We start from the raw sequence: 27999 nt of genomic DNA on the forward strand, positions 1-27999 counted from the left end.
AGTCATCTGTATTTGGGGGAGGTTCTTGCTAACTGGGCACATATCGTTTGCTCTCACCAGCAAATGGAAATTCTGGAACCTGGTTGAAGTGTCCCGTGAGGAAGATAGCCACTGTGCCAATGGCGAAAAGGAGGATGGCGGCCCAGAAACACACCTTGTCAATCATTTTTCCAATTAGAACCCAGCTTTCCATTTCCTGTTTGGAAGACAGACGAATAACAGTTAAAAATCCACGTTTTAAACGGACCTGCTTTTGTAGGTATTTGCATTTTACTTGAAAATGCCCGAAAACTAAGTGGTAGGTAGACAGAAGACGATACTTACAGATCCAGCATCGTTCTGTTGCCTTGTGCTCTCAGCAATGAAATTACAGGCAGCCACACACTGCCTGATCTCTGGGGCAGCTTGAGCTAGACTCTTGTACAAGTTGGCTGTGCTGCTGAAGTCAATTTCGTCCACTAGAGGGCAGGAGACATCTACTGTTAGATAGAAGCCATGCTGATGGACAACAGGGTGAGCTAAAGCTGGAACCGATAGCTTTGATGGTGTGTGTGTGTGTGTGTGTGTGTGTGTGTGTGTGTGTGTGTGTGTGTGTGTGTGTGTGTGTGTTTGTGTGTGTGTGTGTGTGTGTGTGGTAACAACAGTGGCATACCTAATGCTTATAAAATCGACATATCATGAACTCACATGGTGTGTTTTATGGAACACAGAGTGCCTCAACAATGACAAAAAAATAAAAGAATAAAACAGTAAGTGTGGAAATATAATTTAAGTTTCTTTTATTCATCCATCCATCCATCCATCATCCGAACCGCCAATCTTGCTCTCAGGGTCGCGGGGATGCTGGAGCTTAACCCAGCAGTCACTGGGCGGCAGGTGGGAAGACACCATGGACAGGCCGCCAGGCCATCACACACACACACACACACACACACACACACACACACACACACACACACACACACACACACACACACACACACACACACACACACACACATTTATTCCTAGGGACAATTTAGTATGGCCGATTCACCTGACCTACATGTCTTTGGACTGTGCGAGGAAACCGGAGCCCCCGGGGTAAACCCACCGCAGACACGAGGAGAACATGCAAACTCCACACAGAGGACGACCTGAGAAGACCCCCAAGGTTGGACAGACCCGGGGTTCGAACGCAGGACCTCCTTGGAAGTTAATTACTGATCAACCTCAAGTGGGCCGAATTAACAAACTGCTTCTATAGACAAGTTTACGAGGCACTTCCGGTCCATTTCCGCATTCGCGCCGCCCTATGCTTTTCTTTTCCGGTATAAGGAGTAGCTACCTAGTAGTTACCACAGTTCAGAGAAAGGGGTTTCTTTGGTCGGCTTTTTGGCCATGAAGTGATGGGAACAAACAAAGACGTTTTCTGGTGGTTTCTTCAAATTCAAAGCCTTCAACCACATCCGTGATTCGACATCTGCTGTTGGTTTTCTGTGGAAGGAAAACAATGGAATGCAGGGACATTGCCGTTTTATGGCAGGTCGATGGGCAACACACTCTCTAGCCAACCACTCATTCAGGCGTTTCCGTGTATTAGTACAGTCACGCACCACACGCTGTGTCCCTGAACCATTTTTTGATTTTCTGATGTCCATTTTTAATGTTTAATGTTGTTGAAGATATTGCAGATCTAGGCTTGCATGTTTACATCCGGCTACGAATGTTTAGACTGGAAGAACAATGCACCCACCCCGGTGCCCTGGGTAAGGGCAGGAAAATTCGTCTATACCACAGTGAAGCTAGGCCCTGGGCTGACACTGACTTACTCGCGAGAGGACACAGGGGGAACACAGGGCTGGAGAAAAATGGAGAAAATGGAGTCACATACTTTGAGAGAAAAGAGCGAGGAGCAGTGCCAGCACCAGAGCGCTCTGGCCCGCGTGAGCGAGAGAAACTGAGAGAGACATTTTCAAATAAAAAGCTTGTGTTACCACCTAAATAGTGTTGTCCTTCCATTTTAGAGCCCTCAAGTGAGCGGCGTCCATGTGGCGTGGCGGCCTATTCTGTTGCCTACCAAAACGGGGATCGTCAGTTTGAATCCCCGTGTTACCTCCGGCTCCGTGTCTGTGGGTGGGAAGCCGGATGTGGGTATGTGTCCTGGTCGCTGCACTAGCGCCTCCTCTGGTCGCCCCCCCATCTGTTGGTGGGGGGGGGCTGGGGGGAATAGCGTGATCCTCCCACGTGCTACGTCCACCTGGCGAAACTTCTCACTGTCAGGTGAAAAGAAGCAGCTGTTGACTCCACATGTGTCAGAGGGGGCATGTGGGGGTCTGCAGCCCTCTCCGGGGGGTCGGGGGTGGGGGGCGGAGCAGTGACAGGGACGGCTCGAAAGCGTGGGATAATTGGCTGGCGTACAATTGGGGAGAAAAAGGGGTAAAAAAAAGACAAAAGAAAAAAATAGAACCTCAAGTGACAACATCATCATCGTCAGTGGTCACTCGGGGTCGAGTATGACTCTCCTCCTTCTAGTTCCTTGTGGGTGGACGCCTGCACGTGACACCTTTTACGTCGAGTGGCTGATGTGCCTGCAGCCACCACACAGTCCTTGGCAGGGGGTGGCGAGAGTCCAATGACATGGAGAACCAAGATGATTGGGGACCACCCTCTGTTGCAGTCTTCATCATCCTTCACTAGCATTGTCTTCCGCCAGTTCCGCCGTTGAGGTCTTTGTTGGATCGCGCTTCATCTGGAACCTCCCTCTTGACCTATCCGCCTTGGGTGACCCTAACAGGAGCCAAGCTCCAGACGGCATCGCTCTTGGCATCATTGGTACATGCAAGCTTCTCCACCATGGCAAGGTAGCGATCCAGGAGAAGAAAAGTGGCTCCACTAGGGTGAACCCTTCACCAGATCGCCAGCCTCCAGGACAGCCATGCCTGGATGCACCACGAACTGCAGGCCTTGCATGACCAGACCCAAGCCCTGCAGGGAATGGTTGCTCAGCAGGCTGAAGACCAGGCTCTTCTGAAGGAGGGAAGCGCAGCAGTTCCTTCAACTGGATGTTGCGCCGGCCTAAGTCAGGCGGTGGGGGTATGTGGTAGTGGGGTGTGGTTTAGCGTCAGCTGGAAGTGGAAAGCGGGAGCGTGGTTCGCGGGAGAGCAGACGCAATAGGGAGACTGACTAGTGATTAACAAACAGTGCTTATAAATTCGCCGTGAAGCTGGAACCTGGGCTGACATGCATGAGGACACTGGGAGAACACAGGTCTGGAGAAAAACTGAGTCACATCGCCATGGCTCCAACAGAGTGCACCGGCCCATGCGAGTGAGAGAAACTGAGAGACATTGTCAAATAAAAAGCACCTGTGTTACCGCCTAAACAGTGTTCTCCTTCCATTCAGAATCATCCAGAAGCAAAATCTTTGCTATATATATGTGGAGTTTTTTTTCTGAAACCGTCAATGGTGTTGCGAGTCCTCAACTAATGAGCAGCGGAATATCAACACAGATATGGGAAAAAAGATTTTAATACATTGCAGTACAGGCCTGTTTCGTGCGTCTCGCACTCATCAGCTGCCAATGTGTTTCAACAAAGAATCATACAATTTACGTTGCCCAGCGTCACGCCCCTACTTTGATTTGGACAGCAAGCAATCAGATGGGGAAACATTCAAACTATAACAACCAATGGGGTCGGTACTTATGATGCACAGCAACCAATGGAGGAGTAGAAAACATTACAATCAATGGGACTGGGGTTTGATTTGAAAAGCATTTAGGGGCCTGGCCCCTAATATGGCCTGATATGTCCACCTTGAATAATAGAAACGAATTGGCCACCAGTTGTAGACACCGAAAAAAATATCTCCTTTGTAACTTTAAGTAAAACGTCTTTATTATGTCCCCCACCATTAGATGATACACATATGACATTTATTAGTTTTTTTTAAATATATTTTTCTTATATTTTAACTGCCTGTCCTTCCAACTGTGCCCCAACACCACCCCACTATATAATTCACATAAACTACCTTATTATATTTTAAATGTAGGCCATTTCAACAGTGCCTTGGCCCCTAAATGCTTTTAAAAACAAGCCCCAGTTGGTTGTAATTAGTTCTACACCTCCATTGGTTGCTGTGCATCTTAAGTACCTACCCCATTGGTTGTTATAATTTGAATGTTGCCCCATCTGGTTGGTCGCTGTCCAACCGAGATTAGGGGCGTTTCGCTGGGCAACGCAAACTGTATGATTCTTTGTTGAAACACATTAGCAGCTAATGAGTGCGAGACGCACGAAACAGGCCTGTACTGCAATGTATTAAAATCTTTTAGATCCAGGAGGAACAATGCGGATTCCGTCCTGGCCGTGAAACAATGGACCAACTATTTACCCTTGTGGACCTGCTGAGGGAGGCATGTGAGTTTGACCAGCCGGTCTACATGTGTTTTGTGGACTTGGAGAAGGCTTATGACCATGTACCCTGGGGCATTCTGTGGGGGATACTGCGGGAGTATGGGGTACCAGGGCAGTTGCTACAAGCCATCCAGTCCTTGTAGATCCAAAGTGAGAGCTGTGCCCGCATTCTCAGCACAAAGTCAAACATGTTTTCAGTGGGTGTCGGACTCTGCCAAGGTTGTTCCTTGTCTCCGATTCTGTTTGTGATATTCATGGACAGGGTCTCAAGGCACAGCCAAGGTGACGAGTGCGTTCGTTTTGGGAACCTCAGAATTGCAACTTTGCTCTTTGCCGGTAATGTGGTTTTGTTGGCTTCATCAGAACGCGACCTCTAGCGCACACTGGGGCGGTTTGCAGCTGAGTGTGAAATGGCCGGGATGAGAGTCAGCACCTCCAAGTCTGAGACCATGGTTCTCTACCGGAAAATAGTGGATTGCTCCCTCTGGGTTGGAGATGAGTTGTTGCCTCAAGTGAAGGAGTTTAAGTATCTCGGGGTCTTGTTCACGAGTGAGAATAGGATGGAATTGGAGATTGACAGGCGGATTGGTGCAGCATCAGCAGTAATGTGGACGTTGTACCAGACCGTTGAGGTCAATCTTCGTTCCAACCCTCACCCATGGTCATGAGCTTTGGGTAGTGACCGAAAGGGTGAGATCGCAGATACAAGCGGTTGAAATGAGTTTCCTCTGTAGGTCGTCCTGGCTCAGCCTTAGAGATAGGGTGAGGAGCTCGGACATCTGGAGGGAGCTCGGAGTGGAGCCGCTGCTCCTTCGCATTGAAAGGAGCCAGTTGAGGTGGTTCGGGCATCTGATTAGGATGCCTCCTGGGCGCCTTCCTTTGGAGGTTTTTCCGGACATGTCCAACGGGGAGAGAGAATCTGGGGTAGACCCAGAACTCACTGGAGGGACAACATGTCCAATCTGGCTCGGGAACACCTTGGGATCCCCCAGGAGGATCTGGGGAGAGGGATGTCTGGAGTGCCCTACTTAGTTTGCTGCCATTGCGACCCTGTGGGAATAAGAATTTTGCTGGAGTCTGTCCCAACAGGTATTGGGAGGAAGGCGGGGACCCTGGACATGTCATCATGGGGTCCACCACAGGGCTCACACTGACTGTCACTCACACTCCAGGGTTGTTCAGGTAAGCCATTGTTTGCATTTGTACCTGTGTTGTGACAGCAAAACTTTTGTATTTGTGTTTGTATTTGGAGTAAGTGGGCCTAGCCTGAAACTGAAATGCGCGTGACTTATACAAATTTAAAAACTTGGCACTGTCCCGTTTCTTAAATTGTTTGTTTCTGGGTGTAGCCCCGTCTAAAAATCTGACATTTCAGACAAATATATATGACTTAATAAAGTTTAAAAAAGTATTTCATTAAAATCAGTTAAGATGAATGTTTAATACAGTTCATGTGAATAAAAAAAAAGAAAAAGAAAAAGAAAAGCAATATAGGCTGATAAATGTCATTGCGTTACGTTCATTGTAGTGTCAATAAAGCTGATTGAAATTCAAATAGTTTGTTTGGCTATACAAATCAAGGGAAAAACGCGAACAGTTCACAAACTAACTTTTGGCAGTATTTGGTTGTCTGTCATGATATCTTGTTAATTGCATTGGTTGTTGCCAACTTAAAAGCCAATCAGAACGGCGGAGGGGCGGAAAACTCAAGTTGAACCCGTAGGTGCGATTCAGGGGCTGAGTCAGACGACAAGCGGAGCAGACAGCCGTGTGAAGGACGTACTGATGAGAGAGAGCGGAGCGTCATGTACTTTACCCACCCGGGGAATGCAGAGTTTCCCAGTGTGTAAAGGACGTTGTGTACAATCTGCCCAAGGTAAATATCTCGGTGTATGTGTTCTGTATCACTCTGTAACGATGCGATATCCGAGTAAAGAATTGTCATGCTAGTCGCGATTAGCCTATTAGCCCATTAGCCTGTGTTTGCTGCAGTAGCGGCTCATGTTACTGTGTGTTAGCATATATTGATGTTAGCAACCCGCTAAAGCTAAACTGAACTCAGTATGAAAAGTGATGAGTTCCATGACAAGTACAGTGACTGAGGAAAAACCTGTCATGTCCACTCATTAGACCGAGAGGACCAGGAAGTACTCCTTGGACCTTAAAGACGAGTAGATGTCTTCCACTCAGCTTTTCCCTTCATCCGGACATGTTGACGATTTCCCGCCTGTGTGTCACTCATGGTTTTCATCGCCTTGACTCGCTTCATTCGTCAGCCATCACCCCAGTTCCAACTCACGGCCTGTGAGTAACAATAACCATGCAGCTGCAATTTTATGTTGCTGCGTGACGTAGTCACGTGAAACGGCCATTTGTTTTTGGTCACCATGCTCCCAAGCATGGACTCAGGCCTGCAACGTTTTATTTTGAAAAAAGACATGCTTTGTTTTGTTTTTTGCAGTATTGAGGGTGTGTGTGAGAGTGTGTGTGGGCCCGTTGGATAGGAGGTATATACAGTGCATCCGGAAAGTATTCACACCCCTTCACTTTCCCCACATTTTGTTATGTTACAGCCTTATTCCAAAAAGAATTAAATTCCTTTTTTTCTCATCAATCTACATAATGACAAAGCGAAAAAGGTTTTGTAGAAATTTTTGCAAATTTATTAAAAATAAAAAAACTGAAATATTGCTTGTACATAAGTATTCACACCCTTTACTCAGTACTTGGTAGAGGCACCCTTGGCAGCGATTACAGCCTCAAGTCTTCTTGGGTATGAAGCTACAAGCTTGGCACACCTATATTTGGGGTATTTCTCCCATTCTTCTCTGCAGATCCTCTCGAGCTCTGTAAGGTTAGATGGGGAGTGTCGCTGCACAGCTATTTTCAGGTGTTTCCAGAGATGTTCAATGGGGTTCAAGTCTGGGCTCTGGCTGGGCCACTCAAGGACATTCACAGACTTGTCCTGAAGCCACTCCTTCGTTGTCTTGGCTGTGTGCTTAGGGTCATTGTCGTGTTGAAAGGTAAACCTTCGCCCCAGTCTGAGGTCATGAGCGCTCTGGAACAGGTTTTCATCAAGGATCTCTCTGTACTTTGCTCCATTCATCTTTCCCTCGATCCTGACTAGTCTCCCAGTTCCTGCTGCTGAAAAACATCCCCACAACATGATGCTGCCACCACCATGCTTCACTGTAGGGATGGTATTAGCAAGGTGATGAGAGGTGCCTGGTTTCCTCCAGATGTGACGTTTGGCATTCAGGCCAAAGAGTTCAATCTTGGTTTCATCAGACCAGAGAATCTTGTTTCTCGTGGTCTGAGAGTCCTTTAGGTGCTTTCTGGCAAACTCCAAGCAGGCTGTCATGTGCCTTTTACTGAGCAGAGGCTTCCGTCTGGCCACTCTACCATAAAGGCCTGATTGGTGGAGTGCTGCAGAGATGGTTGTCCTTCTGGAAGGTTCTCCCATCTCCACAGAGGAATGCTGGAGCTCTGTCAGAGTGACCATCGGGTTCTTGGTCACCTCCCTGACCAAGGCCCTTCTCCCCTGATTGCTCAGTTTGGCTGGGTGGCCAGCTCTAGGAAGAGTCCTGGTGGATCCAAACTTCTTCGATTTATGAATGATGGAGACCACTGTGCTCTTCGGGACCTTCAAAGCTGTAGAATTTTTTTGTACCCTTCTCCAGATCTGTACCTCGATACAATCCTGTCTTGGAGGTCCACAGACAATTCCTTTGATTTCATGGCTTGGTTTCTGCTCTGACATGCACTGTCAACAGTGAGACCTTATATAGACAGGTGTGTGCCTTTCCAAATCATGTCCAGTCAATTGAATTTACTACGGGTGGACTCCAATCAAGATGTAGAAACATCTCAAGGATGATCAGTGGAAACAGGATGCACCTGAGCTCAATGTTGAGTGTCATAGCAAAGGGTGTGAATACTTTTGTACATGCAATATTTCTGTTTTTTATTTTTAATAAAGTTGCAAAAATTTCTACAAAACCTTTTTCACTTTCTCATTATGGGGTATTGTGTGTACATTGATGAGAAAAAAAAGGAATTTAATCCATTTTGGAATAAGGCTGTAACATAACAAAATGTGGGTAAAGTGAAGGGGTGTGAATACTTTCCGGATGCACTGTAGGTAACGAAATAAGAAAGGTGTTTAAAGTCAAATGGAATTTAATTAGAAAGCCCATTATCAACAGGTCAATACATTTAAGTGATGTGAAGTATCTTGTCCTTTGAATAATTATTATTTTTATTATTGATTTAGATATTTGTTTTTACATTTACGAAATTCATAATTTGCATTTAAAGTATTGTGTGTGTCATGTTTACATTTCATGAAGGTGTATTTTGGGTTAGAAGTATAAATAGTGATTAAAGAAATTGTTCATTAGGGAACAAATACTTTAAAACATAATTCTTAGTAGGATTAAACAAAAGTAGTATATCTATATTCCTACTAAGTGGAGGCACTGTCGCCAATTAAAATTCATTTCTGTATAGAAGAAAAAGGGTTAGCTTAGGAATTTCATTTATTGTGCACAGGTTAGCACGGCAGCCATTTGTTAAAAGTACCCAGGGCCCCGCCCATCCTACTACAAACCCCAGTTATACAGTGAAAACCATATAGCTACGTGGGACGGGTGTTACATGTGATTGGCGGTTTTTTGTGTGTTTTTTTTGCTTCTGTGATTGACACTGTTACGATATGAAATCATTGGCCATTGTTTTCTACAGCCACTTTTAAGTATAGTAACAGATAAAGGTTTATCACTTGCATAAAACAGGTTAACTATTTGATAGCACAGTGGAAAATGAGCTCTTGTCCTCTGCAATGGAAAAAATAACCACACAATGCAATTCAAAAATATCTGTGCCCTAAAATAGAGTGGCCAGGCCATACCATCCCCTTTTAATATGAAATCAGACACAAGATGATGAATGGCCCACATGTGAAAATCCTCAATACATTTTCTCATTCGCAAAAACAAAATCTCCCCAAATAAGATTTATGCTGCTGGTTTTGTTCTGCAAGTCAAATGCTGTCTGCTGGTATTAATCTTGTGAATTTGAATCAGTAAGTCACTCTGATGACAAAATGCTGTTATTAAAATGGCTGGCATGCTAAGTGGACCACGGCTGTGTTGTGTTCAGTAATCTAGTTACCCTATATTACATTGAGTTCTATACTGCCAACCGCTAGATGGCGCTGTATTCTTGGGTCACTAGTAACAGTAGGTTAGGTTGACTCTTTGAATGTTGCCGTTAGTTGCTGCTGAGAACCTGACAAATTGGCGACGAGGATGGGATCTGCATACTTTAAAACAGGACAAGATGGCCAATGCACCGTTTCCAGATCTTTTTTTGCCGTGCCCGGGAGAACCGGCGATACTTTTCAAAACGTGGGTGAAGATGTTCGAGAATTACTTTCTCGTGATCAATGCGAGTGGAAACGCGTGGCCTGAGGCAAGGAAAAGAGCACTACTTCTGCATTGTTTGGGCTCGCAAGGACAGCGGATCTTCCATACATTGCCGGACACAGGTCAGGATTTAGCGTCCGCCATTACTGCATCACAGGGCCATTTTACGCCGACGGTGAACATAGTTGTGGAGCGGCATGCTTTCAGAAAAAGAGTGCAGGGAGCACAAGAATCCATAGTGCAATACATTGCTGCACTAAGAGAACTGGCTGCAACGTGTGAATTTCCAAACATTGATGACATGATTTGAGATCAGCTCGTGGAGCTTGTAGCTAAACCTCGCATTAGAGAGAGGTTATTACTAAAGACAAGCCTGACATTAGCCAATGCTATTACCATAGCTACTCAATGTGAAGCAGCTACCCTACAAGCTAAGTCTATGGCAGGTCAGCAGCAAATACCAGTACAAGTTGTGCAGACCCAGAAAACTGCACGCAGCCAGGGAAAGCCACACAAGGGTGCATATGCAAAGTCTGCTCAGAAATCTGCTACAGCCTCCTCCTCACGTACCTGCTACCAGTGTGGTTCAGAGAAACACCTTGCTAACTCACAGGAATGTCCAGCTGCAAAAGCAACATGCAGAGGTTGCAATAAAAAAGGACACTTTGCCCGTGTGTGTAAGCAGTCTCAGCAGATTCATTCAGTGAAGGAGGTTGAAATGCCTGAATATACACTCCTGCTTGTGGAAGGAACAGACACCCCTGATAAGATACAGTGTTCAGTGGACATTCAAACAGCGGAAGTGGTGAAGACAGTGAAACTAACGGTGGATACGGGTGCTTCAGTGTCTGTTTTACCTCGATGCATCTACGAGGAGCACTTCAAAAAAGCTCCTCTACAACAATCCTCAGTCCGTCTAGTGATGTGCTCACGGACCCCTATCAACGTGCAGGGCTGCATGGAAGCGACCGTTCACATGGATGGCATAAAAGGGCCAGCCAGCTTCTATGTAGTGGACTCAGGGACTGCACTTATGGGGAGAGACCTCATATCCGCTCTCTGCCTGCGCATCGAAGGTAACGCGGTATCTCTGCCCGCCACTGCAGTGTCAGTGGGATGTCTCACCACCCAGCCAGCCTCACCTGCAACCGTAGGCTGTGCAAAAGGTTTCATGCATGAAGTGACCGTGTCACCGGACGCTGTGCCAGTGTGTCAGAAACTGAGATGCCTTCCTTTCTCCGTGCAAGCTGATGTGTCAGCGGAGCTGAATCGCCTCCTCTCAGCTGGTGTGATAGAGCGCATCGATGCTTTGCCGTGGAGCTCACCTATCGTGGTCGCACAGAAGAAAACAGGAGGGATTCGAATGTGTGTGGACCTTCGAGAACCCAACAAAGGGATTGTAGTGGATAGCTATCCCCTTCCTCACATGGAGGAACTACTCTCTTCACTGACAGGTGCTACTGTGTTCTCAACTATTGATTTGGAGAGTGCACATTACCAAGTGCCGCTGCATCCCGAAAGTCGGGATTTAACAGCTTTCATCACACATGATGGGCTGTTTCAGTTCTGCAGAGTTCCCCACGGCCTGGCTTCAGCCCCTTCAGCCTTTCAAAAGTTGATGGAGACAGTGTTGAAGGGTGTGCCTAATGTTCAGAACTACCTGGATGACGTCATCTGCTACGGGCGCACAGCACAGGAGCATGACACAGCTCTGGAAACTGTCCTACAATGGCTGGAAGGAGCAGGCCTGCGGCTGAACGAAAACAAATTCCACTTCCGCCAAGCCAGTCTGAAGTTCCTGGGACACCTGGTGACAGCAAAAGGAATCGAGCCTGACACCGAGCACTTGCAGGCCATTACTCAGGCCCCGGCTCCCAAAGATGCGGGCAGCCTCCGCTCCTTCCTATGTATGCTCTCGTGGTATGAAAAGTTTATACCCAACTACGCTACAGAGGTAGAGCCTCTCTGTGCCTGTCTGCGACAAGAGGGCACATTCGAGTGGACTGAAGAGGCTCAGAAATGCTTCCTGACTGTGAAACAGCTGCTGGTGGACAGAGCGCTTGCTCTATTCAATCCGGACTTCCCAACCATAATTTCGACTGACGCCGCCGACTACGGACTGGGAGCTGTGTTCACCCAGATGCATCCAGACCACACAGAACGCACAGTGGCGTTTGCTCTACGTTCGCTGACTTCAACAGAGAGGAAATACTCCACTGTAGAGAAAGAGGCTCTTGTGTGCGTCTGGGCAGTGGAGAAATGGAGGACATATCTGTGGGGCAGGAAGTTCACACTGCACACTGATCATCAGGCCCTCACTGCACTCCTCTCTACAAAAGGTGCTGATCGAGCAGGGATGCGCATTGCACGATGGTCTGCGCGTCTCCTCTGTTTCACCTATGACGTCGTGTATCGGGCTGGATCATTAAACCATACAGCTGACTGCCTCTCACATTTACCTCTACCTGCTGCCTCCCCTCTGGTCGAGGACACAGAACCTGAGTTAGTGGCTTTGCTGTCGATGGCCCCTGTCTCAGTGTCTGTGGGGAAGTTTAAAGATGCTTCCTTCTCCTGCCCTGAACTTGCATCTCTGCGTGAGCAAATCAACCAGCAGTGGCCGCCGTCTGTTAAAACGGTGAATCCAGTGCTGCAACCATACTACAAGATCAGGCGGGAACTGTATGTGAAGGACAACTTAGTGTTTCGAGGGTCGCACTTGGTTGTGCCTGTCTCCTTGCGCTGCACACTCATTGCCCTGGCTCACGACGGCCACCAGGGTATTGTGCGAACGAAGCAACTCTTGCGTGAGCTGTACTGGTTTCCTGGTATTGATGCACTGGTACGCTCAGAGATATCTACATGCTCACTGTGTCAAAGTTCAGACAAGTCAACAAAAGTGACCGAGGCACCACTGCAACCGGTACCTCTGCCTGAGGGCCCCTGGAGTAAGCTGGGCGCTTCATCTGTCACCACGGAAACAGTGGTGGGATTCCTCAGCAGTGTCTTCAGCCGCTATGGCAACCCAGAGTCCCTGGTCACTGATAATGGACCGCAATTTACATCTGCTGTGTTCTCCACATTCCTCCAGGACAGAGGGATCACTCATATTCACTCCTCTGTATACCATCCCGCTGCTAACGGTGCAATCGAGAGATTTAACCAAGTTCTCAAAGGTTGTATCCAAGCTGCAATCATTCAGCATCAACCCTGGACAGTTGCAACCATGGATTTCCTCCAAACCTATCGAGCTACACCGCACGCCACGACCGGCGCATCTCCGTTTGAACTTCTGCATGGTCGCAAGATGAGAACTAAGCTCAATGTTCTCTCTCCTCTGGGTGTGATAGCGCAGGATACTGAGGTGCGTGGCCGGGTGTCGCTTCGCCAATCTCACATGAAAGAGTACTGTGACAGAAGACGGGGTGCTCACACTCCTTCATTCAGAGAAGAGGACAGAGTGTGTGTGTGGAAACCTGTGCATGTGATGAAAGGGCATCAGAGGTTCTCTGCACCCATCCTGATAAAAAGGAAAGTGGGTCCTAGCACTTACATCCTCGATGATGGTAAAGCATGGCATGCTTCCCATTTGACTGCGGTACCCCTGGGACTGCCTGACTCCTCAGAGCAACCAAAGACTGGTGCTGAAACATCTGTGGAGCGTGGACTGTCCCAAGGGACGGGTAACCGTCCCGTCAGAGAGCACAAGCCACTAGCCTGGCTTGAGGACTATGAGACTTCATAGGAAAAAAAACATGTTCTTACTGTGAATTGTAATGAAAAAAACATGTTCTTACTGTGAATGAAAAATATTGTGATTATCTGGTAAAATTTGTGATGAAAAAATACTGAGATTATTTGGTTAAATGTGAGCGCTATTAGATAATTGTGATTGCCATCTGGAAACCCGTGGTTATTGTGGAAAAAAAACTAATAAGCATTTTTGTTGTTAAAGCTTATACATTGTGATAGCGTAAAGAAATAATACAAGTAGATGTTATTGTTATTGATACAGTGTTATGCAAAAACGAGCAATTATTTTAAGTAAAGGGGGGATGTTGTGTTCAGTAATCTAGTTATCCTATATTACATTGCGTTCTATACTGCCAACCACTAGAGGGCGCTGTATTCTTAGGTCACTAGTAACAGTAGGTTAGGTTGACTCTTTGAATGTTGTTGTTAGTTGCTGCTGAGAACCTGTCGGAGCATGTTGGAAGCTAACGGTTTGCCTTGCAATTCTTTTAATAAAGTTTATTAAGCAATACGTCGTATGGTTATTCTACCAAAGAATATAACAGACTGACAACTAATACCAGCCTCTCAACAATTTACACCTTATCAGCAATAGGTCCCTTATGAGTAAATTACTGCCTCAAACTTCCCATGCATGCTATCAAAAGACAAGATTTAGTTCAAAGGGAAAAAATCAGTTTGGCGATGTTTTCCACCAATCACAGACCTTTTGAGGCAACTTTGCTTTTTCAAATGAAATCAGAATGGGGTTTGGGACAGTGAGACATCAGCTATCTTGTGATTATCACATATTTCTGTAATATGATGTCTGACTGGGCCACTACTCAAACTATCTAGACAATGTAGCGGCCAGCACAGTGGCGGAGTGGTTAGCGTGGTCGCATCACAGCAAGAAGGTCCTGGGTTCAAGCCCTGGGGTAGTCCAACTTTGGGGGTTTGCATGCATTCCCTGTGTCTGCGTGGGTTTCCTCCTGGTGCTCCGGTTTCCTCCCACAGTCCAAAGACATGTAGGTCAGGTCAATCAGCATTACTAAATTGTCTCTAGGTATGAATGTATGTGTGTGTGTGTGTGTGTGTGTGTGTGTGTGTGTGTGTGTGTGTGTGTCCTCTCTGTGTGATGGCCTGGTGGCCCGTCAAGGGTGTCTCCCCGCCTGCCGCCCAGTGACTGCTGGGATAGGCTCCAGCATCCCCGCGACCCCGGCAGCAGGATAAGCGGTCAGATAATGGATGGATGGACAGACAAAGGAGCAAAACAAGCGTGGTCAACCACTGTCAAAGTGAACTAGGCCTACCAATGTTAACATTAGCTAGCTAACATTACAGCACTAAAGTTAAACTCTGCTTCAATAAATTTCTGACTCGAGTAACCTAGGTCAGTCAGCAGAAGCAATGGGAAAACAAGGTAACCCAGCTACTTGAACTTCCCTCCACAATTACTTAGTAATCAAACGAGTAATCCAAATAACGAGACTATTGGCACAGCAGTGCACGAAGTGTAGCCCCTATCTGTCCATGGTGGCTGCATGTGTAGTGAGAGCACAAAACAAAATGCCTCTTGTCTCAACTGTTAACTTATAATTTCCTCAGGATTATGAGGAAGAGCTTCTGATGTATAAAAAAATAAAATAAATAAATATAAATATAATGATATTAAACAAAACATAATTTGGAAACATCCCTATCATAAATTATCAGAATTTATTTAATGTTTATTTTTTTCAGTTTTGTATTTATTTTCAAATTTATTATCACATTTATTCATTCATTTATTCCTTTTTGTATGTTTCTGCTAATTTCCATATATAAGTTATTTATTAATTTATCTGTTCATTTTCTCTTTTTAGCATTGTTTGTCTGTTCTGTCTATTGTAATTAATTCTTTTATTTTTAGCATTGTTTGTATGTTTTATTTTTAGCTTTTATTTTAGTGTTGTTTGTGTTTTATTCTTAGCTTTTATTTTCAGCTTTTATTTTAGCATCGTTTGTACCGATTGGCTAGACAGGGCCGAGCTGCAAAGGATGTGCAGCAAGTTAGGGCGATTAAGGAGAAATGGAAATGTGCTGACAAGCGAGGAGAGTGTGCTGAGAAGGTGGAAGGAATACTCTGAGGGGCTGATGAATGAAGAAAATGAGAGAGAGAAGGTTGGATGATGTAGGGATAGTGAATCAGGAAGTTCAGTGGATTAGCAAGGAGGAAGTGAGGGAAGCTATGAAGAGGATGAAGAGTGGAAAGGCAGTTGGTCCTGATGACATACGTGTGGAGGCATGGGAATGTTTAGGAGAGATGGCAGTGGGGGTTTTAACTAGATTGTTTAACACAATCTTGGAAAGTGAGAGGATGCCTAAAGGAGTGGAGACGAATCACACTGGTACCGATTTTCAAGAACAATGGCGATGTGCAGAACTGTAGCAACTACGGAGGTATAAAGTTGATCAGCCACAGCATGAAGATTTGGGAAAGAGTAATAGAAGCTAGGTAAAGAGGTGAGGTGATGGTTAGCGAACAGCAGTATGGTTTCATGCCACGAAGGAGCACCACAGATGCGATGTTTGCTTTGAGAATGTTGATGGAGAAGTATAGAGAAGGCCAGAAAGAGTTGCATTGTGTCTTTGTAGATTTAGAGAACGCATACGACAGGGTGCCGAGAGAGGAGGTGTGGTATTGTATGAGGAAGTTGGGAGTTGCAGAGAAGTATGTAGGAGTGTTGCAGGATATGTATGAGAGAAGTGTGACAGTGGTGAGGTGTGCGGTTGGAATGACAGATGGGTTCAAGGTGGAGGTGGGATTACATCAAGATCGGCTCTGAGCCCTTTCTTGTTTGCAATGGTGGTGGACAGGTTGACGGACGAGATCAGGCAGGAGTCTCCATGGACAATCATGTTCGCGGATGACATTGTGATCTGTAGTGAGAGTAGGGTGCAGGTTGAGGAGAGTCTGGAGAGGTGGAGGTATGCACTGGAGAGAAGAGGAATGAAAGTCAGTAGGAGCAAGACAGAATACCTATGCGTGAATGAGAGGAAGGTCAGAATGGTGAGGATGCAAGGAGTAGAGGTGACAAAAATATATGAGTTTAAATACTTGGGGTCAACTGTCCAAAGTAACGGGGAGTGCAGAAGAGAGGTGAAGAAGAGAGTGCAGGCAGGGTGGAGTGGGTGGAGAAGAGTGTCAGGAGTGATGTGTGACAGAAGGGTACCAGCGAGAGTTAAAGGGAAGGTTTACAAGATGTTTGTGAGACCAGCTATGTTGTATGGCTTGGAGACAGTGGCATTGACAAAAAGACAGGAGGCGGAGCTGGAGGTGGCAGAGTTGAAGATGCAAAGATTTTCACTGGGAGTAACGAAGGAGGACAGGATTAGGAACAATTATATTAGAGGGACAGCTCAAGTTGGAGGGTTTGGAGACAAAGCAAGAAGGGCAAGATTGAGATGGCTTGGACATGTGTGGAGGAGAGATGCTGGGTATATTGGGAGAAGGATGCTGAATATGGAGCTGCCAGGGAAGAGGAGAAGAAGAAGGCCAAAGAGGAGGTTTATGGATGTGGTGAGGGAGAACATGCAGATGGCTGGTGTGACAGAGGAAGACGCAGAAGACAGGAAGAAATGGAAACGGATGATTCGCTGTGGCGACCCCTAACGGGAGCAGCCGAAAGTAATAGTAGTAGATTTTAGTATTGTTTGTATGTTTTATTTTTAGCTTTTATTTTTAGCATCGTTTGTATGTTTTATTTTTAGACTTTATTTTTAGTATTGTTTATATGTTTTATTTTCAGTATTGTTTATATGTTTTATTTTTAGCATTGTTTATATGTTTTATTTTTAGCATGTTCTATCATAGTTTATTCTTTTATTGGTGTTTTCTAAACAAAGTCCTTGTAATAGAACAGGATAATTATTCATTTGGAGAAACATGCATTTAATGGAAACTATTTCCAAATCACTAGCCTCAAAATGTCATGTGTGTCCTGGTGTGTACAAGAAAGACATTCATTACTTCTGCACTAAACGAGCGTTTCCCAAACCAGTCCTCAAGGACCCCCTATCCTCTAGACTTTCATTGTAACCCTGCATAGGTAGCCCCAGAGCCCTAGAAAGAGAGAGTTACGTCAACTCCGTAGACGTCAATGGTAGGGATGGGTATCGTTAGGATTTTATCGATACTACTACTCTTATCGGTACTGCTTATCGGTTCGGTACTTTATCGATACTCTTATCGCTTCTTTTTGATTATTATGCAAGAAAAAAGACACTTAATTAAGAACAGAATCGACATTGCTTTATTATTCTATTATATAATTTTATATAAATATAAACAAATATTATTTATTCAGCAGCAACAGCAGCAGCAATGTTTTAAATGCGTCTGAATTATAGACTTTATAATCAACATTCAACAACAACAAATAAGATAAAAAATAAAAGTAGATAAAGATAAAGAAAAAAAATATTAAAAATAAATTTTTACAGCAAAAGGCTAACGGAAGTTCAAACAAACAAGAACCTAGAACATTATCCTAACAGTTCTTCTGCAGAAAAATCAACATATCTGCCTTCTCCGGCAGGAGTCGTGATCTCTCCTGACTTATAGTGTCCCCGGCTATTAGCCTAGCTAACTCCGTATCTATGGCTTATATATTTGTAGCTAAACAGTTAGCTAAGCAATTATATTTTATTTATTGGCCTATTCGTAATAATTCGTTATTAGCCTAGCTAGCTCCGTATCTATGGCTCATACGGCTTACCTGCAGTGGACGTGGATGGAACAATACGAGCAAAGCAGTGGAAAACGCCGCATTTCTGCAGATTAATACCATGTTTCGACAAACGATGTTTCGACAGATTGCTTGTATTGCCACCCTTACTGGCAAATGATTTGTTGCACTTGTGGCAACGAGCGTTGTTGTCATCGACTTTTGAAAAATATACCCAAACTTTTGAACGTTTAGTTCTCTCCGCCATGATGAGCCCTTGAGCAGAGCGGTCTGCGCGTGTGTGAGCGAGTGTGTGGAGCACAGCACAGCCCCGCCCCTCGCGCAGTAAGAGAGAGAGACAGGGAGATGGAGAAAACGGCAAACAAGATTATGTTCGCGACGTTTAAATTCCTCGAAAACACATTTGCCACAATTTCAATCTCACTCCATGATTTCTCGAGTACCTACCGACTACCGATAGCAGAACCGAAAACGTCGGATCTTAAAAATGCTCCGGTTTTGACAAATTTAGAACCGGTTCCCGTTTAGAACCGGGTTTCGGGGGGCATCCCTAGTCAATGGGCCAACAGCAATGGCGGATCATGGGAGCCCCGGATAGTTCTAAACAGTGCGCATAGAATATGTGTCACGTTGGAATATATCTATATCTATATATAAATGTAAAAATCTGAAAATATTGGTTAGTAGTTACCAGAAATCGCGGCTAATCAGTTCATTTAAATGACCCGCCAAGCTTCGTTTGGAACTATTCGGCGGCTACATGAACCACGTGACCCTCTCGCGTTCTGACCCCTCATTGACTCAACTCTCTCTTTCTAGGGCTCTGGGTAGCCCTGCTTGTCCTTACCCAACCAATCATCTCGCAGCACTTAATTATTCAAGGTGTGCAACAGCTGACATAATTCATTGCTGATGGGTTGAATAACTAAAAACAGGTACCTATTCAGGGTTGCAAAGAAAATCTGCAGGATATTGGTCCTTGAGGACTGGGTTGGGAAACCCTGCGCTAAACTACTCATTTCAAGTAGGCAGAGATGACAAAACATTAGATAAGGAAAATTCTGCTCAAAGGACACTCTGATTAACAGCTCTGTGTGTGTGTGTGTGTGTGTGTGTGTGTGTGTGTGTGTGTGTGTGTGTGTGTGTGTGTTGGGAGGTTAATTATTACTTTTTTCTTGGAAACCTTAGCAGCTGGACTCTTATCATTTGTAAGTAAGCCACATGTCCCATTCGACTGAGAGTTGATGATCTCAGCAGAAATAATCCGAATATCAACAACTTGACAGGAGATCTATTGTTTGGAACCTACGACTGCAACCTTTAGAATAAAAACACATTAGACAACCAAAATAATGAACGAATATTAGCCCGTTGGCATAACTCAGTCCAGATGAAATGAGGTAAAAACATAAGCAAAATAGAGATGTTTTGTTTGAATATCATACTTTTAAATTATTTGCCAGTTTTTTTGCTTACAAAATAATAATAAAAAAACATGAATGATTAATAATAAAAAAAAATTAATCACAGGCAAATGATTCAAAATAACTGGAATGAGCAGAATATAAATGGCTGTATGTGTATCACATGACATCATATTGCATTGCTATTCCAGTCTGTTTGCTTGGCATTTTTATTTGCTTTTTTTCTGGAGGAGTAGATTTATTTTCTACTGGCGGGTGATGACTGGCCTGGTGCAAGAATTAATCAAGGGGCCCCTGATCAATCTTAAATTGATCAAATATTATGCAAATTGAAAGACTACCTGACAGTCTGGCTGATAGTGTGATCTTTTCCCAGGACAAGCAGGACTACCATGACTAGCAGGATTATCAGGACTAGCCGTAGTGTAAACCACACCAGCAGCTTCTCCTGAATGACAAGCTCTCTGACATCTAAAACCAATTTTGGAAGCCTCTCTCTCTCTCTCATCCACATGCTTTTGTTGCACCACTTTTGTGCTTATATCTGGAAGACATCCTGCTTCTCCTCACTTACAGACCTTACAATATTTTTCCACTCGCTAGCTAACTTTGCTAGCTTGTTACGATCACGAAAGAGCGGGATAGTTGGAAATGTCATGTGGAAGCAGTTATGGCGCGTCCTGACGGATGACCTAGGTGAGGTGAGGTGAGGTGGGGTGAGGTGAGGTTTGCTAGCTAACTTTGGCAACCAAGATAGCTGATAGAATACACACGCATGGATGGAGGAATCGTTTAGTAAAATAATGCTGTTTGGCCATGCCACTCTCCCAGCAGTCTTTGACCTCATAATGAAAAGAAACAAAATTTTCCACAGAAATGGAAACGTAATAATGAATTCATTCTATTCTCAGCCAGTGGGTCTTTGATGATGGCCCAGGCTATGTGGTGACAGTTGTTGAGAAGGAATCACTGGAGAAACCATGATATAACGGCTGTCCACAATACTACACACACACACACACACACACACACACACACACACACACACATACATACACACACACACACACATATATATATATATATATATATATATATATATATATACACACACCACAATATACCTGGCGGACTACCCACATGGTACTTTTTATTGTCTTGATGCATGCTCAATAATCCAGGTAAGAAAATCAAAGAAGGGTGAATCAGTTCATCTGGACACAACGTTTATTGACAGGTATGTTTCATCACTCATCTAAGTGACCTCTTCAGTCTCAACTGACTGCAGGTATCCCCACCCTTACAATACAGTTGCATAATGACCGAAACCAACGACCAGTTTCATATGCAAATATGGGTGTGACCATTGATCATGTGTACTATTCACAGAGGAGTAGGCATTGTTGCAATCACAACATTGTAAGATGGCGACAGAACGAACAAAACCAATGACCAAGTTTCATGATCAAATGTGGCCATGGCCATTAACTAGAGTTACAATGGCCATGTGTACTATTCACAGAGGGATGGGGAATAGTTGCAATCACAGCATTGTAAGATGGCGACAGATGTACTCTTAGCCCCCACCACTCCGCTCAGTTCAGGGATGGTCAACATCCTTGATAGGGAGGAATGATGGTTTGAACGGGGAGTCAAAGAGGCCATCTATGTGAAGAGGGAACGGCCATTCCTGAACTGGGGGAGGCGGGGGGGGGGGGGGCTAAGAGTACATCTGTCACCATCTTACAATGCTGTGAATCAATGGTCACACCCATATTTGCATATGAAACTGGTGGTTGGTTTCGGTTGTTAGGCAGTGTATTGTTTATAAGGGTGGGGATACCTGCAGTCATTGTATTGTTTATAAGGGTGGGGATACCTGCAATCACTGTATTGTTTATAAGGGTGGGGATACCTGCAGTCACTGTATTGTTTATAGGTGTGGGGACACCTGCAGTCACTGTATTGTTTGTAAGGGTGGGGACACCTGCAGTCACTGTATTATTTATAAGGGTGGGGACACCTGCAGTCAGTGTAGACTGAAGAGGTCACTTAGATGATGATGAAATGTTTCTGTCAATAAACGTGTCCAGATGAACTGATTCAACCTTCTTTGAGTTACTTGTTAACATCAATAGCTAATAATGGAGTCTGAAGAAGTAGTATGTGCCCCTTGCTCAAAGCCCAACTCGTAAAATTCGTGGGCCCAGGTGCAATAATACCTCCTGGACCCTTTGAAAAGCTGCTCCTGTTTCTTACCAAATGATCTCGCGAGACCATGCCTCTCTCGCTGTTTGTCGAATATCATCTCGCTGCGCGGCTGCTTCAGCACGTATTCTTCTGCCCTCTGCATCAGGCCAAAAGAGCTGCGTCGCCTTTCCCTTACTCCGTTTACCGCTGCTTGTACCTCACTGTCATCCACCAGAGGGGACATTCCCAAGAATCGCGGCACCACCTCCAGAAACAGCTGATCAGAGGCAGGAGGGGAAGAGTTATTAGTCCATTTCAACAATACTTCAGTAATAACCTATTTTGCTTTTTAAATTCTCTAAGGTATTGCAACTTACATGTTTGATACTGTGGGACATGGTGTGTGTGCTGGGGCTGCGCAGCGAGAAGTTGAGCACCACAATTTGGTTGGTAGCAATGAGAGTAGTCACGCACATGACAAAAATCAAGTACCTGAGGGAGACATGATGAGGAACAGAAGATGCAATCACAGGGATGTATAGAAAAACAATGATGTTTTTTAACCTGGAGCTCTTTTCCTAAGGGAAGGAGTCAGACTGGGTGACGGGTAGCAGAATCTTCTACCTAAATAAACTCAGTGTTGAGCCGGCTGGCATCAGCAGACTGCTGCTCACCAAGCAGCAACGTGTTCTTTCAGGGCAGCAGTGCTCGCCAGACAACATCGTCTAACAGAGCTCTTCTTTGCACTACAGGGTCACAGTTTCGGGAGAACAGCCTTGAGACTTATCTATGATATCTTTCATGGACTCATGTAGACACTGATCCATTTCTAACCCGTAGAAGAAGTCTTGCTCTATAATCCCACAAGGAGGTGAGTTATCACAGGTACACAACAGTGGAGGCCTGAGAGAGCTGAAGAGAAGTGCAAAAAAGAAACTGCAAAACAAGTGGGGCGGCACGGTGGCATAGTGGTCGCCTCACAGCAAGAAGGTCCTGGGTTCGAGCCCTGGGGTAGTCCAACCTCTGGGGTCATCCCGGGTCGTCCTCTGTGTGGAGTTTGCATGTTCTCCCCGTGTCTGCGTGGGTTTCTTCCAGGGGCTCTGGTTTCCTCCCACAGTCAAAAGACATGTAGGTCAGGTGACTCCGCCGTACTAAATTGTCCCTAGGAGTGAATGTTGTGTGTGTGTGTGTGTGTATGTGTGTGGACCCTGTAATGGCTTGGCAGCCTGTCCAGGGTGTCTCCCCACCTGCCGACCGATGGCTGCTGGGATAGGCTCCAGCATCCCCGCAACCCTGAGAGCAGGATAAGCGGTTTGGATAAAGGATGGCTGGATAGATGGGTGGATGGATATCAGAGCTTTCTCTAGAGGCATAATGTAACACCACAAATGACTAGACTCACTTGCCCTCGGCTAAGGGGTCGGACCCTTTTGTCGACTGGTTAACATAGTTGCCCATGGTGCGGGAGACCCGGGTTCGCGTCCCGGCTGTGGCAGATTCCCGGCTGCCTCCCGAATTCGCTACATTGTGTCAGAAGTGGGCTGGTGAGACCGTGAGGCCATCGGAAGCACGTGCACCCAGAGGCGTGAGGGAGCTGGTATGCTGAAGCATGGGGACACACTTCCTGAAGGGGGGGGTAGTGTAACGACCACGAATGACTAGACTCGCTGGGCCTTGGCTAACGGGTTGGACCCTTTAGTCTTAACCCTTTAGGTTAATGTAGTTGCCCGTGGTGCAGAAGATGCGGGTTCATGTCCCTGCTGCGCCGGTTCCTGGCTGCCCCCTGAATTCGCTACAAATAGCACCAAGTGAGGAAGAAGGCAGGAGCAGGGAGCGATCCTAACGAAGGTCTCATTTGATGCCTGTCTTAACATCAAGTAAAGGAAATACACGGACACACACTGACTCACTTGCCAATGAGAGGGACAGCGAGAGACGTCTCGGGCGTCTTCTGAGCAATGAGGAAGAGGAAGACAGTCTGAGCCAGCAGCACGGAGATGGACACAGTCAGCTTCTGTCCCCCAGCTGGAAAGGGGATACAGGGAATCAGGGAAGGGAGGACCATACAGACATACAACAGGTCAAATACAGATGAAAATATATAAGGGAAAAATGAAACAAAAAAAACTGGCAGAAGAACAGTAAAGCAGGTGGTAATGAATACTGTATAATATATATATATATATATATATATATATATATACGCTCACCGGCCACTTTATTAGGCACACCTGTCCAACTGCTCGTTAACGCAAATTTCTAATCAGCCAATCACATGGCAGCAACTCAATGCATTTAGGCATGTAGACATGGTCAAGACGATCTGCTGCAGTTCAAACCGAGCATCAGAATGGGGAAGAAAGGTGATTTAAGTGACTTTGAACGTGGCATGGTTGTTGGTGCCACACGGGCTGGTCGGAGTATTTCAGAAACTGCTGATCTACTGGGATTTTCACGCACAGCCATCTCTAGGGTTTACAGAGAATGGTCCGAAAAAGAGAAAATATCCGGTGGGCGGCAGTTCTGTGGGCGAAAATGCCTTGTTGATGCCAGAGGTCGAACGAGAATGGCCAGACTGGTTCGAGCTGATAGAAAGGCAACAGTAACTCAAATAACCACTCATTACAACCGAGGTATGCAGAAGAGCATCTCTGAACGCACAACATGTCGAACCTTGAGGCAGATGGGCTACAGCAGCAGAAGGCCACACCGGGTGCCACTCCTGTCAGCTAAGAACAGGAAACTAAGGCTACAATTCGCACAGGCTCACCAAAATTGGACAATAGAAGATTGGAAAAACGTTGCCTGGTCTGATGAGTCTCGATTTCTGCTGCGACATTCGGATGGTAGGGTCAGAATTTGGCGTCAACAACATGAAAGCATGGATCCATCCTGCCTTGTATCAACGGTTCAGGCTGGTGGTGGTGGTGTAATGGTGTGAGGGATATTTTCTTGGCACACTTTGGGCCCCTTAGTACCAATGGAGCATCGTGTCAACGCCACAGCCTACCTGAGTATTGTTGCTGACCATGTCCATCCCTTTATGACCACAGTGTTCCCATCTTCTGATGGCTACCTCCAGCAGGATAATGCGCCATGTCATAAAGCTCGAATCATCTCAGACTGGTTTCTTGAACATGACAATGAGTTCACTGTACTCAAATGGCCTCCACAGTCACTAGATCTCAATCCAATAGAGCACCTTTGGGATGTGGTGGACCGGGAGATTCGCATCATGGATGTGCAGCCGACAAATCTGCAGCAGCTGCGTGATGCTATCATGTCAATATGGACCAAACTCTCTGAGGAATGTTTCCAGTACCTTGTTGAATCTATGCCACGAAGGATTAAGGCAGTTCTGAAGGCAAAAGGGGGTCCAACCCGGTACTAGCAAGGTGTACCTAATAAAGTGGCCAGTGAGTGTATGTACATAGTGCAGGAATGGTACACGCTACTTATTTAAACATATTTGCTGTAAATGTATCCAAGACAAAACAAGCTCACTCCTAGACCTACAGAACCAGGGTTTTGATGGAAGGTGCAAAGTTCTTGGTCCAGTTTGTGTGCTCGACAACATCCCAGGTTCCAGCCGCAGTAGCAGCTGCAGGGGATTTGTGTACTCTTGTTTGAATGTGCATACAATGCTGCCTAGACTGAGGTTGGATTTCAAACACTGACCCCTTTTTGTTCATTTTAATTGTTTAAGGCTGTTTGAAGTGAGGTTTACTTCCATGCTGACTGGACGGAGGGGAAGCACCATCCACCAGAAAAACACATATACCCACAGTCCACCAAGACGTGCTGGAGATGTGCCCCCCCTTGTGCCATTACCCGTAAGAGCCCTGATGATGTGTCGGGCTGGGGGTTTATGAAGTACCATGAGATAGTACTGACCCTGTGCAGGTAGGAAGTATGTTTATGGAGTAACATGAGGTAGTACTGACCCTGTGCAGGTAGGAAGTAGGTTTATGGAGTAACATGAGGTAGTGCTGACCTTGTGCAGGGAGGAAGTAGGATTATGGAGTAACATGAGGTAGTACTGACCCTGTGCAGGGAGGAAGTAGGCCAGCACAACCAGGGAGGAAATGAGGGAGCAGGGCAGGATGATATTGATGATATAGAAGAGGGGCTTCCTCTGGATGATCAGGTTGAAAGAGATCTCTTGGTATTCCAGGTCATCAGGGGAGTAACGTGGGTTGATCAACTTCCTGGCTGGACGATGAACAATGGCCCACTCCCCATTTTCTACAGGGGGACAACGCACAAGGCTAGACAGCTACTGGAACACCAAGCTTTGATTTCAGTGTGTGTGTGTGTGAGAGAGAGAGACGGAAACAGAGTAAAACAGAGATAGAAAACAGCAATAAAAGACAAAGAAGAGAAGTTGCAGGGGCAGAGGAAGAGCCACAGACCAGGAAACAGAAGCTGTGTGGTTGAGTATTGGATGTGTAGGTACCTGTGAAGGCCTGAGGGTCAATGTCAACCCACTCAATAGTCTCCTCATGTTCTCCATCAGCCAAGACAATGTCGACTTCATTGGCGCTGTATGTTTGGGACCTAAGATGGAAAAAGACAGTATTGTAGTGGTTATAGGGATACATAATTCCCCTTATTGAGCTAGTAGGAACGTTTGTTTACAGCTGCTGTTTTCTCGGTTCGTGTTTACAGTGATACACTTCCGCTGCGCGGGTTTTTGGTTGTTACTGTTATGGTGAAGGAATAAATGGTGCACCTTGTGTAGCCGAAAGAGAAAGTTGTCACGACTCCTGATTGAGCTCCTCTACAGTATAATATATAATAGTATAATGTAATATAATGTGAAATACGATATAAGAAATGTATGATAATGCTTATGAATATACAGAGGAATTTGTTAGATTAAACAAATGTATCCCACCTGAATACTAGGGTGCAGTTTTGATAATCAAATGGAAAATAGGTGATCTCCACGGCACACGTGCTGCGGTAGATAGCAGGGGGCAGCCAGTACAAAGATCCACTGCTGTGGATCAACACGTTGGCGTAGTATGCCACGCCAAACTTGCCATCAATGCTAGACAGAATTGAGGTAATGAAGAGAGAGAGGAGGTGGTCAGGAGTTTACACAGTCCCCCCACAAACCTCCATGCAAACGAGGACATGACACAGCAGCAGTGTGAAGAGGCAGAAGAAGGGGCAGGATGACTCCCGTCCTACGGGCTTACTTGTTCTCAAGGACAATGTCAGGGAGCCACACAGTGGTGCAAGGCACACGTATAAGCGTAATGCCGTAATATTCCGTTTCGTTCCAGGCAAGGCGATAATCCTCCCATTGCTGTGGGAGATGGTGGAGACAGGAGCAGCCTCAGTAAACACAGCAGTGGAAAACAGTAGAGGACTACATGACTGAGAGAGGGCAAATCATATTAGAAAAAAATAACTTGTTAAAACTGACTTGGTGCAGCAGAAAATGTTATAGCCATAGGTCTTGTCAAGACCTTTACCGAGAAGATGATATCATCAGCAAACTAAAAGCTCAAGAACACAGCTTTGGAAAGGGGGGGGGGGACTCACAATCTCAATCCAGACACTGGTTGTGAGAGTTTCATCCTTTTCATTCTGCAATAAAACGTAAAGAAGCAGCAGAAGTTTTTGAGTTCTTGCTTTTCACCATCCATTTTTCATCAACTCTCAAGTTAGTTTCACTGATGACAAATATGAATTGCTGTTGTTGGTACATGATGTAAACTTGTACTCATGTCACAATCTGTGGACAGGACGACGGCTGGAGCTGCTGTCCTACTGCAGCGTCCCGTGTATTTGCAGCGGGGCGAGGTTCTCATCAGCCGTGCTCATGGCGAGCTCATAAAAGTGTGACAAGTCTACTGGCAGCAGGTCAGAAAAATGGTGTCTCACCAGGGAGATGAGGTTAGTGAGGGTCAGCTTGATCTTAACCTCCACTTTGTTGTTAGGATCTGTTACCGGGCGGATATTCTTGTTGTAGCCTTGAAACAGGTCGCTGATCAGCTGAGACTCCTCGTTACACTCCGCTGTGTGAAGGGAGGGCAGGATATGGGAAATAAGTTTGTGTGTGTATGTTTGTATGAGAGACATTTTAAT

General features: G+C 45.6%; 1 protein-coding gene across 1 annotated transcript; it reads right to left on the reverse strand.

Moving 5' to 3' along the window:
• Nucleotides 1–28: 28 nt before the first annotated feature.
• Nucleotides 29–27993, reverse strand: chrne (cholinergic receptor, nicotinic, epsilon). Its single transcript, XM_056284354.1, has 11 exons — nucleotides 27796–27993; nucleotides 27454–27498; nucleotides 27105–27214; nucleotides 26798–26953; nucleotides 26357–26457; nucleotides 25945–26145; nucleotides 23811–23925; nucleotides 22278–22392; nucleotides 21970–22177; nucleotides 325–458; nucleotides 29–196 (listed from the first exon to the last, which is right to left on the reverse strand). Exons 1-11 carry the CDS (start codon nucleotides 27991–27993, stop codon nucleotides 29–31), a joined length of 1551 nt encoding a protein of 516 aa, XP_056140329.1.
• Nucleotides 27994–27999: the final 6 nt, after the last annotated feature.

This window comes from Lampris incognitus, chromosome 8, assembly GCF_029633865.1.
Source record: "Lampris incognitus isolate fLamInc1 chromosome 8, fLamInc1.hap2, whole genome shotgun sequence".
Classification (NCBI taxonomy): Eukaryota; Metazoa; Chordata; class Actinopteri; order Lampriformes; family Lampridae; genus Lampris; species Lampris incognitus.